At 43.5% G+C, this 16,135-nt stretch overlaps 2 protein-coding genes across 2 annotated transcripts in view; both read left to right on the top strand.

The window, feature by feature from the left end:
- Positions 1–3,542: 3,542 nt before the first annotated feature.
- On the top strand, positions 3,543–4,011 carry T265_06877 (hypothetical protein; the record flags this gene model as incomplete). The annotated part of the gene is made up of 2 exons (XM_009172265.1): positions 3,543–3,787; positions 3,879–4,011. 2 exons carry the CDS (start codon positions 3,543–3,545, stop codon positions 4,009–4,011), a joined length of 378 nt encoding a protein of 125 aa, XP_009170529.1.
- Positions 4,012–4,016: 5 nt separating this feature from the next.
- T265_06878 (hypothetical protein) overlaps positions 4,017–16,135 on the top strand; it is a gene marked incomplete at both ends in the record, with an annotated part of 39,587 nt that continues 27,468 nt past the window's right edge. Inside the window, 5 exons of the mRNA XM_009172266.1 lie at positions 4,017–4,098; positions 8,185–8,227; positions 8,750–9,016; positions 10,157–10,276; positions 14,704–14,856. Coding sequence (XP_009170530.1) covers positions 4,017–4,098; positions 8,185–8,227; positions 8,750–9,016; positions 10,157–10,276; positions 14,704–14,856 — 665 coding nt within the window. The remainder of the gene's footprint in view (positions 4,099–8,184; positions 8,228–8,749; positions 9,017–10,156; positions 10,277–14,703; positions 14,857–16,135) is intronic.

Genomic DNA, 16,135 nt, shown 5'->3' on the forward strand with positions numbered 1-16,135 from the left:
GAACCCGATGGATCTTCACAAAACCAAAGAGGAAGAGTGTTGGTGACTGAAAGTCGGTGACTCTAAAGCTCCCGACTCTACCATCTTCAAAAGGGAACGGTATCATTATATCCCGTCGTTGTTTCAAAACCAGGAGCCCTCTCATAAAACATCAAGCGAACTATGGAGGCGAGTGAATCGTCGCACCAGCAGGCCTCATTATTCAATCGACAACGCAGGACAATTTCAGGAGGAACCAAGGAACTTGAAAATAGAATATGAACTATCGGTGTCCGACAACGTAACCTCACTATTCACATCGAGGTACCTAAATGCGGCAAGAATGACAGTTGCTGAACTTCTGGACCATAAACGGGACGTTTGGAAAAGCAAAAATCTGTGACTGACAACGCACATCGAGTTCAATATAGAACCACTCAATTGAGCACCAACAGGATCATCAATCTCGGGATTCCTTAGCGAAATTATAATGCAGAAACTGCACTAGCATACACCACACACTGAGATTGTGGGCACAGCATATGGACGACAAAATTGCCAATGTAAAGGAAGACAAACTTTCATGGGAGAGAATCAAATGCTGAAAAACGTGTTTCCCGACATTCAAATCACAATGGAAACGGAAGAGATGTTCTCACATGTGTTCGTCATGGAGACAACAGACAGGCAAAGTATACTGTCATAAATGAAGATGTGCTTTAACCATATACAAGCGAATTGGGACGCACTTCAACAAAACAGAGTTGAAGACGGCGGCCCAATAGGCAATCCAAAATACTGGCAGCTTCATCCTGGAGATGCTTAAGAAATCAACGTTGGGCTACTTTGTCAACACAAGGAGAACGAGCCTGGCTTTCATACACAAAAGATGTCGTTAAAACGACTGCAGGATATTTCCGGCAACATGGAATAACGACCAACTTCAAGACCCGTTCGAAATCAAAGGGAAGGTTGGATGCAATGAAAGAGGCAAACATGGACTACGAACTTCAGTGTGATAACTGTGACCAGGGTGAAAGAAAACTTGTCTGCAGAAGATACTACACGATATCACTTGTTTCAGCTCACGAAGAGGGAGAAGCACATCATTTCAGATAAGGCGATGTTCAAAAACTTGCCCACGCAATAACACAACAGGAATGCGAGTTTACTGAGGTGTGGACTGCAAACGAAAATCGATCAATAAGCATATCGATATTTACCCGAAGAAGTACACAGTTGCGGGACTGTGAAACAAATGAAAAATCAAATAACTTAACGGCAACCAACTGATCAATCGGACCAAATAAAGAAAGCTACTAGAAATAGGTCAGTGGAACAAAATTAGATCAAAAAGCAAGAAGGAAACAGTCCAATCACAAGCGCGGAACAGATATGTCGAATGGACAGCGTCCAGAGAACCAATCAGATTCAATGAAGTGAGATCACAACACAACCAAGATTTCAGGTTGACCAACAAAATTACGCAAAAACCGCCGCGGAAGCAATAATCACTCTAGATTAATTGGTTACTCTGTGAAATTTAGGTCAGCAACGCAAAAAAGGAGGAATTTATGCACTCAACCCCTCACTGGCGATGTCATCTCGGTTGGTGGTAATGAGTTTGCAGTGCAGCTGCTAAGCTCGGAAAACAGATCAACAACCAATAAGCGCACCCAAGCTACTCATATTTCAGAACATCATCATATGAACAAAGTATTTCACCGNATATATCAGCCAAGAATGTTCGATTAAACATCCGGCTATTCCACCGCAATCGTGTCTTTGCACTTTCTCCTCGGGGATATTTAAAACAGTACAAGGAAGCCCACTTGTGCTAGTCAAATAACTTGAACGAGTTTGAGAAGAGACCCTGGAGAAATCGATGGTGAGTTGTTTTTATTTGCAGGCAATCTTATAGCCTTCTGATTGATGTACATCAAGAAGCTTTCGTAGATTGTGCGCCTATTATTGGTGAAATTGCTCTTTTTCAGGATGTGATTTCGTGGGGGGGAGAGTGAACACATCTGTTACAACTGGCAGTATAAGTACTGGAATGATGTGCAAACCCGTTTTTGTTTTAATCACACTCCCTATACATTACCCCAATTTCCACTCGATGGTCGAGTACACCAGACGGATCGGCGTACCTTGTTCCCTCGATACCCTTTCAGGAGTTCCTACAAATTCAGTGTCATACGAGTTTCATCTAGGTCTACGAAAGCGTCGATTTTATCTGGTACCACCCATAGACTTCTCAGTTTTTTACCAGCACTCTACGCGATACACTAGTGAGACTTTACCAGCACTCTACGCGATACACTGAGTGAGACTTCATCATCTTCATCATCATCATCATCGATAAGATGGCATCAGTGTTCAATACCGATGCTTCACTGCTGTACAACATGATCAATTTGAAGGCGTTACTGCGAAGAGAAGAATAAAGGTACATGGGGGAAAGGACTTGGAGCTAGCTTACTACAATCATTCCGAGTTGTCTACATCTTCAGGCACTCATTGAGTCAATGTGGACAGAAACTGACAAGATCGCCACTGATATCAGTTGGTAGCCACACCTTGCAGTGTCTACGACCAGGCGCACTGAGGATACCTCAGTCCCATCCTGGAAGTGGAGTAGCACCGACATCACCCAAACATTTCGTAATCTCCTTCTCAAGTTTGCATTTTTGGCTATTGTGCGATTCAAAGTACGTCCGGTGCTGCTCGGCCGATTTCCAACAGGCCATCACACAGCAATCACTTTCAGTCTTTGGCCAGGCTAGTTCATTGACTCGTGTGAATAGAAGGCGTTGGTCACCGGGCTTGGCCACTATTCTGTCAGTCGTCCGCATTCTACCCCGTCCAAAAAAACAGCACCGCTTCTGGAGCTTGCTGTGATCTAGACAGATCTCAGTAAATAGAATTTTGTCAGGCCGAAAACAGGAAAACAATCGACGCCGTTCGTCGAAAGGACCATAGACCAACATGGTCTGTGGGATGAATCAGCTGAAACTTGTGGAATCAACCCTTGTGAGGACAGCTCTGAACACGAAGGAGTATGATGTGGCAGAGGTCAACGGCGAAATCAGTCATCAACACCGTATGACCATCGTATGATTCCAGTACACACCGAACAGAGCAGACAACGATGTCATTGACGTTACACGACAAATTTGAATGCAACGCCATTTACAGGTGGGCAATAGTGCGCGTTCATTCTGTTCACCTAGGTTGGATGCACGAGCGTGCAAAACGCTGTCCCTACTGCAATGTAAGTATTCCCACCTAGACGCGATCTCCTTGAAATGCATCACGGTCATGCATCCACAGTCCCAAGCAAGGCGTTCTAAGTATGTCCGAAGTCCATATGGTCGATCATCGGTCTAACAAACGTGACCTGTTGGTCATTATCACTTGAATAAGTATGTACCCAACTGTGCAAGCCGGTTACTCCTCACAGTGTGATATTTTCTCAGATGCAAAGCACGAACCCAGACTAAGCATGGTTTTTGTCGGAACCTACATGGGTTGTTGCAGCAAATTGAAGGATGGCTTGAAATATGCATCTTACTGAATCTCACGCAGTTCAAATCTCAGTAGTCTGTATTCTTCGCCATTTATCCTACTGGAATTTTTTTTTTGAAAAAAAAAAACGATATCGCTGTTCTCATTGCAATTTGTATCCAAAGGACACTGTGATGTTGTTCGTCGGAGGGCTTTTCGTCGCCTGCACTATTGAGCACCGTAATCTGCATCGGCGTATCGCCCTATCGGTTCTCAAGGTCGTGGGCAGTGATCCCAAAATGTGAGTACCACGTATATTCGAGATGATGCTTGAGTGTGTCCCAGTTACTGTGTACTGACCACTGTTGTTCCTCATTCGTTTTTTTCCCTAGGCTAATGCTTGGGGTCATGCTACCCACGTGGTTTCTGTCAATGTGGATGAGCAACACGGCCACGACGGCCATGATGATCACCATCGTGGAAGCCGTGATCATCAGTATGGATGCTATAGAGGTTGGTGAGTGACGCTCATGTCAATCTCTTTTTACGTGCTGACTTTTTCGACCGGCCGGGCAACTGTGTACTCACCACATCCTACGGGACCCTCGTTATGTAATTGTGATCTGTGTGGCCAAGAAAAATTTGGCAATTTCAAAATAGGAGTCCCCCATTGACTGACTAGGTCATGCCTTCTGTGTGACAGGGTATGTTTAATTACTTGGTGAATTACGCAACGTTAAATCGATGTCCAGTTCCCAGATTAATCTCATCGGAGTGTCGACAGATTAACTGATGGGTTTGTTATGCTTTCACCCACAGACATGCTGCAGGTGAGCAGTTTGTGGCAGAACTGAAACACACCTCGCCAAAGTCTAGTGAAGATAATCTCCCAACATGTACCCGTTATCTGGACGATACATACACTGTATTGAACTGTGGTCAACAAAATGCTCAAATGCGTTCACTTTTACCCATGCAGCTGTCTGATTCACATCAGAGCAGGAAAACGGGAACACTTTTCATTAATCAGGCCAGTAAACAATCTATCGCAAAGTCACATTTTCATACACCTGTCCATCACAAACGGACCTCATACGAACTTTGATTCACCGAGGTCAGAAAATGTGTAGTTTAGACGCGTTGAAGAATGAATTGACTAAAATAGTCAAGAACTTATGGAAATTTGGCTGACACTGGAATTCCAATCTTTCCAACCTATTCGAAAAATATTTTTCCCTAGCACACAAGGGAGAGTTTTCCCGCCTTCGTCGTCCAAAAGCGATACATTTCGCCTATCCATAACGCATCATCTCAAGAATATTCCTTGCCCAAACATCTTGTGCTACAAGCCTGAATATCATCCGCTGTTCCCGCTTGATTTGTCTGAAATATGGAAAGAATGTAGCGATCCACAACTCATCCATCTTGATTCACTTTCATGCTTGCCGAGGTCCTGTAGACTTTTGGGTCGAACAGCCAGGAACCCATCCATAGCACATCTGGAAATTCCCAGACCAATCGAAGGGCTATTCCCAACAACATAATAAACAGAGACGATCCTGTCAAAGTTGTGTCATCTTCCGACAGATAGTGCAAACTCCACTAGAAGACATCTAAATCTCCTCACAGCCAAGGTTTTTTACTTTTCATTCAAACTGGCATCTATTAACACCCTAAGGATCAAAAATATGTCAGAGCAACCAGAACACTCGATGAAATGAACTGAGACTAAGGGTTGAATGAGTAGTGGTCTGAGTAGTCTATTCACAGAAAAGAAAACGTCTCCACAGTCACGTTAGATTGCTCCGGAAAATCCAGCTTTCAAAGACAAGAAACACTAGATCATTTGTTCACCTATATGAAAAGGATCGATGGCACTTTGATTTATTCTGGTGCAAGTTGATTGGGACTCTGGCTACCCGGCTTGGGTGGACTATAGTGTTGAAATTCCTGTCAGGAAGATTTCTAACTCAAAACTCTGTGTTGAAATCTTGTTGGTAGCTCGGCTGCGTTAACTGGTTGTTGATCACGTGGCTGTTGACCCGTCTGCCGAGCTTATCAATTTACTGACAAACGTTACTTCACCAAGCGAGAAGACATCATCAGTGCGCAGCTGATTGTCTCATTTGGTAAGAAAACGTTTGCAAAAATGAAATCCCTATTAGCTAGAGTTCATTGGTTCGTCAGTAAACGAATATATTCCAAAGACGATTAAACAGCTCACTTCTTATACGCCACCGTACTCCAACCGTCAAATAACCAACGGGAATATGCAAAATCGCTCCAGAGATAGCGCTCTCCACCACCACTTGCAATCCGCACAAAATCTAATGAAAAACACTGTCCATATGACTGGCGTCACGCCAGTTGTTTTTCTGGCGTTCTTGCCACATAGGCTTTCTCGACTGCACCATTCTCTAATGCATTCATTTGACGTACCTTCATTAATACCCGACCAAATGTCACAAAGGTGTGTTAACAAGATCAACCTTCAAGTTGTTTGATCTGAAGCACTAGACCGACTTCACACTGACGGCAAGTAGTGTGTGTGTGTGTGTGCGCGCTGTTTTGACAACACCATTATATGTTTCTGTTCTCCATTATCCAACGGTGTTATTTGCAATTACCCTCATTTGACAATGGATAATTCGTATCGCAGTTCGGATCACGCGAGACCTGACCAACGAGGGTGCGAAGTTGGAACACATCCTGCGAACAAACCACCATGTAGTGCCTCGATTTGGATGTGAACTTTCCAAGGCAACCAAAGACCTGTAGGGTTGCACGTGGATGTGAAATCCTTCGCCCCACACGCTGTTTCTCTCAACCAGAAGGTATTTTGTCAGACCGACTTTTAGTGGACATCCTATTAAACGGTCTGTCAATGATATACTACTCGTGATTTTACTCGTCTGTGGGATGAAGGCAGAACTACAGTTTTAGTTTACACTACTGTATAGATCCAAGCCGCAGTTGATAAGCCTCAGTCCGAATGCTTTTGGTCACGTTTTGAGTGACCCAAGTTTTCAGACCAGATTTTGTCAGTGGATGCGATCGTATTCAGAAAGCTGTTCATAGGAAGAAGTTGAACGGAGAGATTGGATGAAGACCGACTGGGTTGTGCCTACGTGGCACAATGGTTCCGTTTGTGTTGCCGGGTGAGCGACACCTGAGATATCGTTCACATACGGTGGTTCATGGATTTTTCAAAAGGACGGGAAAGTATGAAGCGCTTGACTTCTGGTAGACCAGGTTGGTTTCTGTTCTTCAAACCCAGTCATTGAATTTACTATCATCTGAATGACCGTCACATTCTCCCTAAGGATGGCCATCAGGGTAAGGCAAGTTATTAGGTATTCTTTTGAAGCGATCTCCCCTCAACTGAATGCAAATGAAGTGTGGGTAATGGGGAGAGCTACTGTACATTTTCTAGAATAGCACTCACAAACAGATGATACCCTTCTGAGGGTACTCACCTATAGCATTTTGTTTCAGTATATAAGGCAAATTATGCGAGTTCTCGATAGCGTGAGGTAGTCTGGAACTATTGATAGAGAGTTTGTCTTCGAACTGAAGTCAGTTTAGGCAAGAAATCTCTTTGCATTTCGCAAACCTCACAGGCTATTCAAGCCCACAATCTTCAGGCTATTAGCTAAATGTAGTTATAAGCAGCTAATCAGTAGTTTGTTTACATCTCACTTAGACGGAATACAGCACTACTCATCCCTCAGTAATGAAATTCAAATCACCTGGTCACGTAAAGAGTGGCTTCTCGAGCGAGCGCTTCTCAAAGGAATAGTTCATAGAAATGGTGAATTCTTTGTCTTGCTGAGCTACTTTCAGTTTCTTGACAGTACAACAGACCTTGGAAATTTCATCTACGAGTTTGCCCTGAGCGAACCTGAGACAGAAAGCCGAAACCCCTGGACACTTTCTTCACTCTCGTTGGGTTTCATTCACAAACCTCGTCTTACGGGTGTTCCTCGCTGTTTTTGAGCGTAAGATGGCTGAAATTCCTCACTTCAAATAACTACCTGCAACTAAGCTGCTGTGTTACACGCTAGATGCCCCTTTTTACTCTCTGCATAATACAGTCTAAATAGCCGGGGCGGTCTGCTAAATACTCTTGTTTGCATGGACACTCAACTGAATTCAACTGTGCCTTCACCAGGCTACCTCACGTTCCAGTTGCTATGCTCTTCAAGATATTGCAATAACTTGTATAGATGTAGTACACTGCTCATGAGGTTTGTAAATATTCTTCCATGAAGGGTTTTCAGCAACCTTATGAGTAGCACGTTACGTCTTGACAGGGAGAAAATTCGTTTCACTCATGAAGACCTAAGGTGGAGATGAGTTTTAGATCCACCTTTCGCTTCAGTCACTGATGAACAATAGGTGACCAGCCTTTTGAAAACTTTGTATCGTCACTATTCTGCGTGATTAATTTTCTCGTGTTTTAGCCCGAATAAGAGTACGTGCCGATTCGTAAACAGGTCCTACTCACTTGGGACAACAACGATCAACTGCTCCAATGGGGAGAGATAAAAAGCTGGACTGACGAAAAGCTGAAGCTGAAATCAGGTTGAGGCTACGTAGAATATATGTGGAAATGACGTGGAAATACTTGCTTTTTTGATACCAGAGTAGGCATGTTACTATGGGCTTCCTGCTCAAAATGTCTTCCACTTTTTGTAGCCATCCGAGAACTGAATGAAACCAGATTCGTCGAAAGCGCAAGGTAAGTGCCTATACGTTTTAGAACTTCTAATATCAATAGTTTTTTGGAGAAAATCTACTCAGAATGTAATCAAATGTATATGATGAATGACATCTTCACGCATTTTAGAAGTTAGAAGCAGGTGAAACCATCCTGTTTCGCTGCAGGTTTGATAACAATCAGTGAAGCACTAGGAGTTTTAAAAGATAAAAACGAAAGCGCTAAACGATAAACCTGCGGGAGAACCACACTTCACTTGACCTGTTGCAACTCACTGCACGGAGAGTCCACCTCTCACTAGGGACGATTTTGACTGGTCTGTTGGGAGTGTGTTAAAGTGGTCGCTCCCTCTATGTAGTTCATACAGAAGAATGCCAACGAAGGAAGAACGCGAAGCCATTAGGACACTTGCAAACTAACAGAGACCCTGTATGTGTACCACCCGAGATCCGAGTCTGTCCTGCTCAACGAACAGCCCATTTGGCAATAATAATCATTAGAGTTATTATCGTTACTACCGATGGCTTTCTTAACGTTGGACAGTGAGCGTTTGGACAGCCAACGAAATTCCGAAGTTGCAGAGCCCAGAGACAAATTACCAGTCGCTTCAGTTGGAAATCAAGCCCTGACAGTTGAGCACGTCCCCTCGCCTATTGATTCAAAGACCGACCCGGAATCCATGCGCTACGTTAATCTCCGTGGATTCAATATTGGACTAAGCTTAGCAGTCTGCTACGCATCGACATGCGGAGGTTTGGCCACGGTGACGGGCACAGGGCCGAATGCAATATTCTTCGGACAGGTGAACAGGTAACTATAGTTTTGCTATAATTTGTCGTCTGCTTGTACGTTGTCAGTAGTACATTCAAAAACACGCATGAGTGTTCACACATTCGTTCAGTTTGATGGGAGATGTTGATGGCAAAATTCCCAGTCTATGTTTGAAATTATTTTCCCTCAGTGAGCACAGAAAGCAAAGAAAGTGGGTCACGTGCGGCTCAGTAAGCGGATAATAAAGAAGCTCCAGGGCTAAAGACTACAATTAGACACAGATGCAGCAAGTTAATGTAAAACTCAAATGAGTGAGTTCACCGTCGGGAAACCTCCACAGCAGTTCACCCAGTAGAATGCTCCGTCACTAACTGGGGGAACACGGATCTACGTTATGTCGAGAGACGTTTGTCACCTAGACACCCATTCTAAGTCCCCATTTTCTAGTGCCTTATTCCAGTGGATCCGTGTGATGAACGATCTGTAACCGGCACACTTTCGTAATGGTCCGGATATACTATCAGTGAACGGAGGAAAGCTCTTCGCTAGGAAATCATTTGACAGGAAACACGGTTACAAGCCATCAGACATGAAAGTAAACACCTTATATGCACATTTTTTTAAAGTGAACATTCTCCCGCTCTCTCTTGAAATTTCCAGGATGTTGATTAATTATTACAGAATCGTGAACAAACACTGCGAAGCGATCTCACTATTTATGTAATAAACTTCGCTTTTTCAGCAGATGCGAGGACGGAGCTTGGATACTAGATCATGGGCTACTCATATACTCCATCAGTAGTATACGTCTTTACGCCAGTTCCGGTGGTCATTTGACTTATTCATTCTGTCTCATCTAAAGCTGTCACACTTCTGTTGTAGCGCGTGACGAAACTAACCTTAACTTGGCCAAATTTTTGAAAATATTTCTTCCGGCTGAGCTAACATAACACTTAGATAGTAAACGTCCATAAGTAAGCAAGAGTTAGTGAATACAGTGTCCTCGAACTCACTCAGAATCTATTTTACAACTTTACTTGTGCCCGCATGCCGTTAAACGAGCATTGTTCAACTTTATCTTCATTGATATCACAAGTTTGAAACAATCGATTGGAAAGTCTTCGAAACGGAGAACGTAAAATTTCCTTGAATCGCTGTTTTCTTTTTCATTTTACTCAGTCGTTATGGTGAAATGACTGGCCTAAACTTTGGTTCCTGGATGGCATTCGCCATGCCTATCTCGATTCTCATGCTATTGGTGACGTGGATTGTACTCACAATGATTTATATCGGCCCGAAGTGAGTGACTGAGTAATGCTTAGAGCTTTGGTCAAGTTTTTCTAGGCAAACCGAATAGAAGTGCGGTTCAAAAATACTGACTGACTTATTTTTACAATACAAATTCAGTACAATACACTACAATACAATCAATACAAATCCAGAAGAAATTTCGTGGGCGGACTCAACCACACTGTGGTCTGCTTGTGCAATCTGTCAGTGCTTAATTCATTAGACCTTCCGATGAGAGCTTGGTTGTTCACATTTGCCGACTTCACCAAAGCTTCTCATAGGGGGAAGGTAGGAGGCTCGCAGAAGCTCGAGTAGAAATCGATGACAGTCAGGAACATTCAGGAACATTCATCTTCACAGTAGATCAGCGAAGGCCACGTGGACTTGTTTATGTTGTTTTCGACAGAATAACTGAGATTTTCAACACTCGATAAAAACATCTTCACGAAGAAGGAACTGTAGACTCTCACGCTTCAGTTTCACTGGCCGTCCATTTCGGAGATAAAATTCATATTGTGTTTCACAATGTTGTTGACCATAGTCTCCTTAGTGCCTCCTTAGTACATTCCCTGAAATGCGCTCCAGAGACCTCCATGCTCCTCTATTTCTCAGGTGATTAGGGCTTCTGATGTCTGTTGATCCCAGATTTATTCCGGAGTTGCGACGCACCGCTGTATTCCTCACAAAGTCCCTCTTGGTCGATAAACACTAGTTCCTCAAATTTTAGGTGACGGAAACCGGTGGCCAAACACACTCGTATGTGACAAGCAAGTAAACACAAGATTATCAAACAGCTGGGTCAATTACTTCAGACCGAACAGCCCATTCTCTCCGACTCTTGCTAAACCTGTCGAAGAACGCTCGGATAGAGGAGAAACCATTATAACGAGTTTCCGTTCAACTGGGCGACACCTCCGTCTAGGAAATCACTTACATATCTCATCGAGGGGATCGTAACACATTTTTAAAAGTGTTCTGGACTACAGTCTCCTTAATGCCCTCTTATTAACGTGAATCCCGGTCTGGGTAGCCGCTTGATCTTCTGGTGAGCTTAGCCGAACCAGAAGAAGTCAATGAACGTGTGAACCGGCTGATCTATTGATCACTGTCGCGTACAAGCGGTCAAAGTGATACTAAGAGTACCACTCATCTGTCAACGACGACTGAAGAACAACCAACTAAATCCGTCTCAAAGAACACGGTTATTCCATTGGCTGTTTTATGGTCCCGTTACGTTCGGAGCTGTTTCTTCTAATACACAAGATAGAAAAGATCATAGAAAGACAGGAAGATTTTAAAAAAGATTTGTTACGCTCAAGGTAATTACTGCGTCTAATTTCCTTCGTTGACTTTTTATTGGAAAATTAGCTATCGTCAAGGGCAAAAATGATGTTGGTTTGTATGCTGAGATTGTAACCCGGAAGCACGGTCACCAAGCGATATGGACAAGGATGCCTTCAGCTGAAAATAAAATTAGCTATCGTCAAGGGCAAAAATGATGTTGGTTTGTATGCTGAGATTGTAACCCGGAAGCACGGTCACCAAGCGAACAAGGATGCCTTCAGAATCTCTGAAAATAAGCAACTATGTGGAGGATAAAATATTAGCTGCAATACACCCGGTGTACTTTCTTCAAAACAAAGATCAGAGACTACATACTTGGTGAATAGGAAGGTGAACTTTGTGAACTGCATTCATTCGCACATTACTATGGTTTGAATGGGAGAATCGATTAAATAGAGCTAAATTATTCGTTTTTTTGCGCCCCTATCGGACGAATTCGAAGAAGGGCGAGACCGGTCCTGGGCTACTGAAGAGTCTCCAGTTACCTCACCAGTAGTATAGTATGTTTTGCCTAGTAGGTTAAGTTACTTGGCACACGTGTAACCGGTCAAACTTAGTGCTTACGGATAGCCATTTACGAGCGAGGAAGCGTACAGTCTATGAATGCGGTTCAAAATTACTTTAGCAATTTATACAATGCAAAGTGACTTATTGATGGGGCCCGCAAGTTTGTCATCGGATATGTTTTCCCTGCGTCATGCTTCGCCGTCACAACGAGTGTATATTTCAATTTATACAATGCAAAGTGACTTATTGACGGGGGCCCGCAAGTTTGTCATCGGATCTGTTTTCTCTGCATCATGCTTCGCTGTCACAACGAGTGTATATTGTGCTTCACAAACTACTTTGTCGCAGCTCGAGATCAAAATTTTTTACGCAGCATAGGACTTGATTCATATAATCTTCCGGGATGACTCTTACGACAATTATATCATAGCCAAGGACAGCCTCGAAAGCATTACCTGGATTGCTTGTCGAATGTTCGACGGGGCACAGTTCACAATGGACTGGAGGCTACTATGTCAGTGTGGAACCACGCCCAACAGTCGGTGACAAGATTTAAGTTCCTCCAAATGAAGATGAACATTTCCAAAACATGCTTTTTCTGAGCCTGCCGAAAAATCGCTGGAACCGGATATGGAAATCTCAAGCTGGTTAGACTAATTTTGGTCAGTCTTATGCGATTTACAAAAATTCGCCTTCGGACAACTGCCGTTTACACAAAGAAATGAGCGTACTTCATTAGAGATCATCAACATTGAATGTCAGTGGCTCTATCGAGATGGGTGCCACCCGTCTTTTGGGTCAGTCGGTAGACACAGGTTACCGAATGTTTGGACTAATTTTTCGGTTATCTAGTCATATCACTCAAGCGTGCATGCATTCACCTGCTTAGAGGGGATAAACCAGGTGCGCCTAGAATGCACCGGTGGAGAGACTTGGTGGGAAGCTCGCCTCACTTATCGGATGTCTAGCGTTCAAACTCCAACAGACACATTACTAATGCATTTTAGTGAGAGGGAAACTGGAGTTAGGTGCATTCTACTTTGGTGTAGAATCCCTGTAATTATTGCGTCAAAACAGAAGAAGGGCTGTCAAGAAAATACTGCAAATACAACTTCCAAGTGGCAAACCATTGATTTCCCCTGATAACGGCAAGGAGTGCCCACCGGCATTCCGGACAGCATGAGTGAATAGATGCCAGAAAGGTTGACAGATTCCTCTTCCAGTTGAATGACACATGACACTTATACTACTCAATGTATCAGACAGCAAACTGACTTCATGATTATTGATTCTAACAATCATGTATTTCGGTGAACTCGTTGCAGGTACATCATTGAGGCTGGAATTCGCCTTTTTTCTGGTTCACTTTTGAACGGTAGCTTGATTTCTTACGGTCGATCAGACCACCAATCGGAAAGATACTGTTCTTGAATAGGCATAGTTTCGTGAAATCCTAATCGTTACGTTTCTAGCATTGTGAAAGCCTTGTATTTTTGTTGTGGTTTCATCAAAGCGGAGATGCCTGTTGTGGGATAGTGCGTTCCCAAACTGTCAGTACGGACAAGCAGGTCCTCATGCAATTGTGAGTAGAAACAGGCAGGTGCTTCCAAACGGTGAATGCGTTAGTCATGTGATTTGGATGTCTTGTGATGATTGTCTACATTTTCCACCTTCCATGTGTACCAAGTCGATTCCGTTGCGAATAAAAGTTTGGCTCTTTTGGACATTAAGAGTCTTACACAAGAGAGTTGATGGGAAAATGCTCCATGTGGACCCTAATGGAAAGGCGCCGTCGTTCAAGAGTCACTAGTGTGACAAAGGACTGGTGACTACAACTCATTGATCGTTGGTTGCCATATAAGTCACCGATGATTGGTTACTCAAAGCAAAATTATTATAAACGAGCGATTCAGTCGATATCCGTTTGAGTCTCTTTTTAACACTAAGCTAAGTTGCAAATGAGTATAGGACTTCAGGTAATCAACCTCATTCCCTTCCAAGTAATGAAATAAAGTTGATGGAAACTCGAGGATCAGTCCTACTTGAAAGGAAAACCGGTGGTGGACTGTCGAAGATGTTCATAGTCATTTCAAGATCTCTGGTAACAAATCAATCAATTGCGGTGGTGTGTGAAGAATCGGAAATTTTTAAAGAGTTCGTCCCGCAAATGGAGCCAATCTATACTGAAAAACCAGGAAGCGTTGTCTTTCTGTTCCATCACCAGCAGTGCTCATCTCACAAAACTCCAAAAAGCTTGAGCTCCCTGTCTCCCAGCTAGTAGCTTAAGCATTTTACCGTTCGGCCAAGAGTGGCCGATCATCAGTGTGATTACCTGTCACGCAAAAAGGACATAGTGCCACTTCTCCTTCAATTATGGGATCCACATCACGTGGTCACACATGTTAACTTTTTCTTCCAGTGACCACTTTTTAGACGGATGTTCCACTCATTGGTTGAATTTTATTCTTCCCCTCAGCTACTTATGAATTGTTAGTAGTGTGAGATTTGAAGACTCAGGAGAGAATCTCCCATACAGGATAAATCAAACCGGCTACATGGTTAGTCGCTTTGTTGTTTCTCTCAAGTAACCCGTTCTTGACTAACTACACAACATATTTAATTGTCTTTTGTCGATACCTGTGCTTCAGGGCCTTCTGTTTGTGCAGACTGGACAGGGACCAAGCGTTGCTGGTTCGAGAAGTGATGCATCGGGAATATAAGAAGCTTGGAGGATTCACGTGAGTTTTTCATACACAAAATAGCGTACCCTTCGAATACGTTTAGTTGCCACACTAGAGAATAAAAGTGGAAATGTCAACACCTCGTGTTCATCTCTTTAGTCCCACATCAAGAGTGGTCATTTGAATGCAAAAGATCAATCGATCAATCAATATATAAGCAATAAACCATGTACCTTGGTACAGTTCCAGTTGCTGCAATTTTGATCAACAAAAGTGGAAAGCGGGAGAGATACAGTTAGGAATTGGAGGCGATGGCATGTTCAGTTGGTTTGAGAACTGGGTAGCTACACATCGAAGGCGGCAACTTTGATGCAGGAGGGGGGAATGAATCGGAGCCGGCCTGTTCGAACTGCATACCTCTGAGGCCAACTAATTAGTCGTATCAGGGAATTCGGTGCTCAGTTGATACTGATGAACCAGTAGGACGCCTATAGAAGTGGCGAATTCCGGAAATATATGCCGCACACTGTTTTGGGTTCAACCATGTGGGTGGTGGCACAGCCATACGCAGCCTGAGACTAGCAGTCGTATCAGGGAATTCGGTGCTCAGTTGATACTGATGAACCAGTAAGACGCCTATAGAAGCGGCGAATTCCAGAAAGAAATTCCGTACACTGTTTTGGGTTCAACCATGTGGGTGGTGGCACAGCCATGCGCAGCCATGAGACTAGCTCCACCGGATAATCACCATGCTGACACAAGTGACAATATCTAAATTCGCAAATCCAAAAGAAGCAATCATTTTCGACAGACACTGTTGCACAGTACTTATTTGGATAAGTCTACCTCTGTTCATAGCTGATTACCGATGTAATAGGACCTAAAATTCACGCAGTCAGAAACAGAAATCTTACTATCTGACTACGATTTGGTAACTGGCACAAAGGGCAGCTAGAGGACACAGACCGGGTGCCTCATGTAGCAGAAATGACCCAGCATCACTGGTGGCTATCCTGGCGAACCGACCTTTGAGTGATGGACCGAAAAAACCCTGACACACTTGTAGTGTATCAGTTTGTCTGAAGTTGTAGTGAAACCTAAGTGAACAGGCGAAAAATTGTGTGGCAGTACATTGGAATACCCGCCTTAAGCCAGATGACCGACCGGTCATTGGGCACGAGGCAAGCGCAATTTCGAAAACCCGCTCCACTGACTGCCAAGCTCATCAAAGTCACCGACAGATTCTAGAACAAAGAAAGCATCATCTACCTCTGCACAACCACCGTTAGACTCAAAATAAACGGGAAAGAAGTACCTGAAAAAAGTTGATGATGAC

Source organism: Opisthorchis viverrini (assembly GCF_000715545.1).
Source record: "Opisthorchis viverrini unplaced genomic scaffold opera_v5_150, whole genome shotgun sequence".
In the NCBI taxonomy this organism is placed as follows: domain Eukaryota; kingdom Metazoa; phylum Platyhelminthes; class Trematoda; order Opisthorchiida; family Opisthorchiidae; genus Opisthorchis; species Opisthorchis viverrini.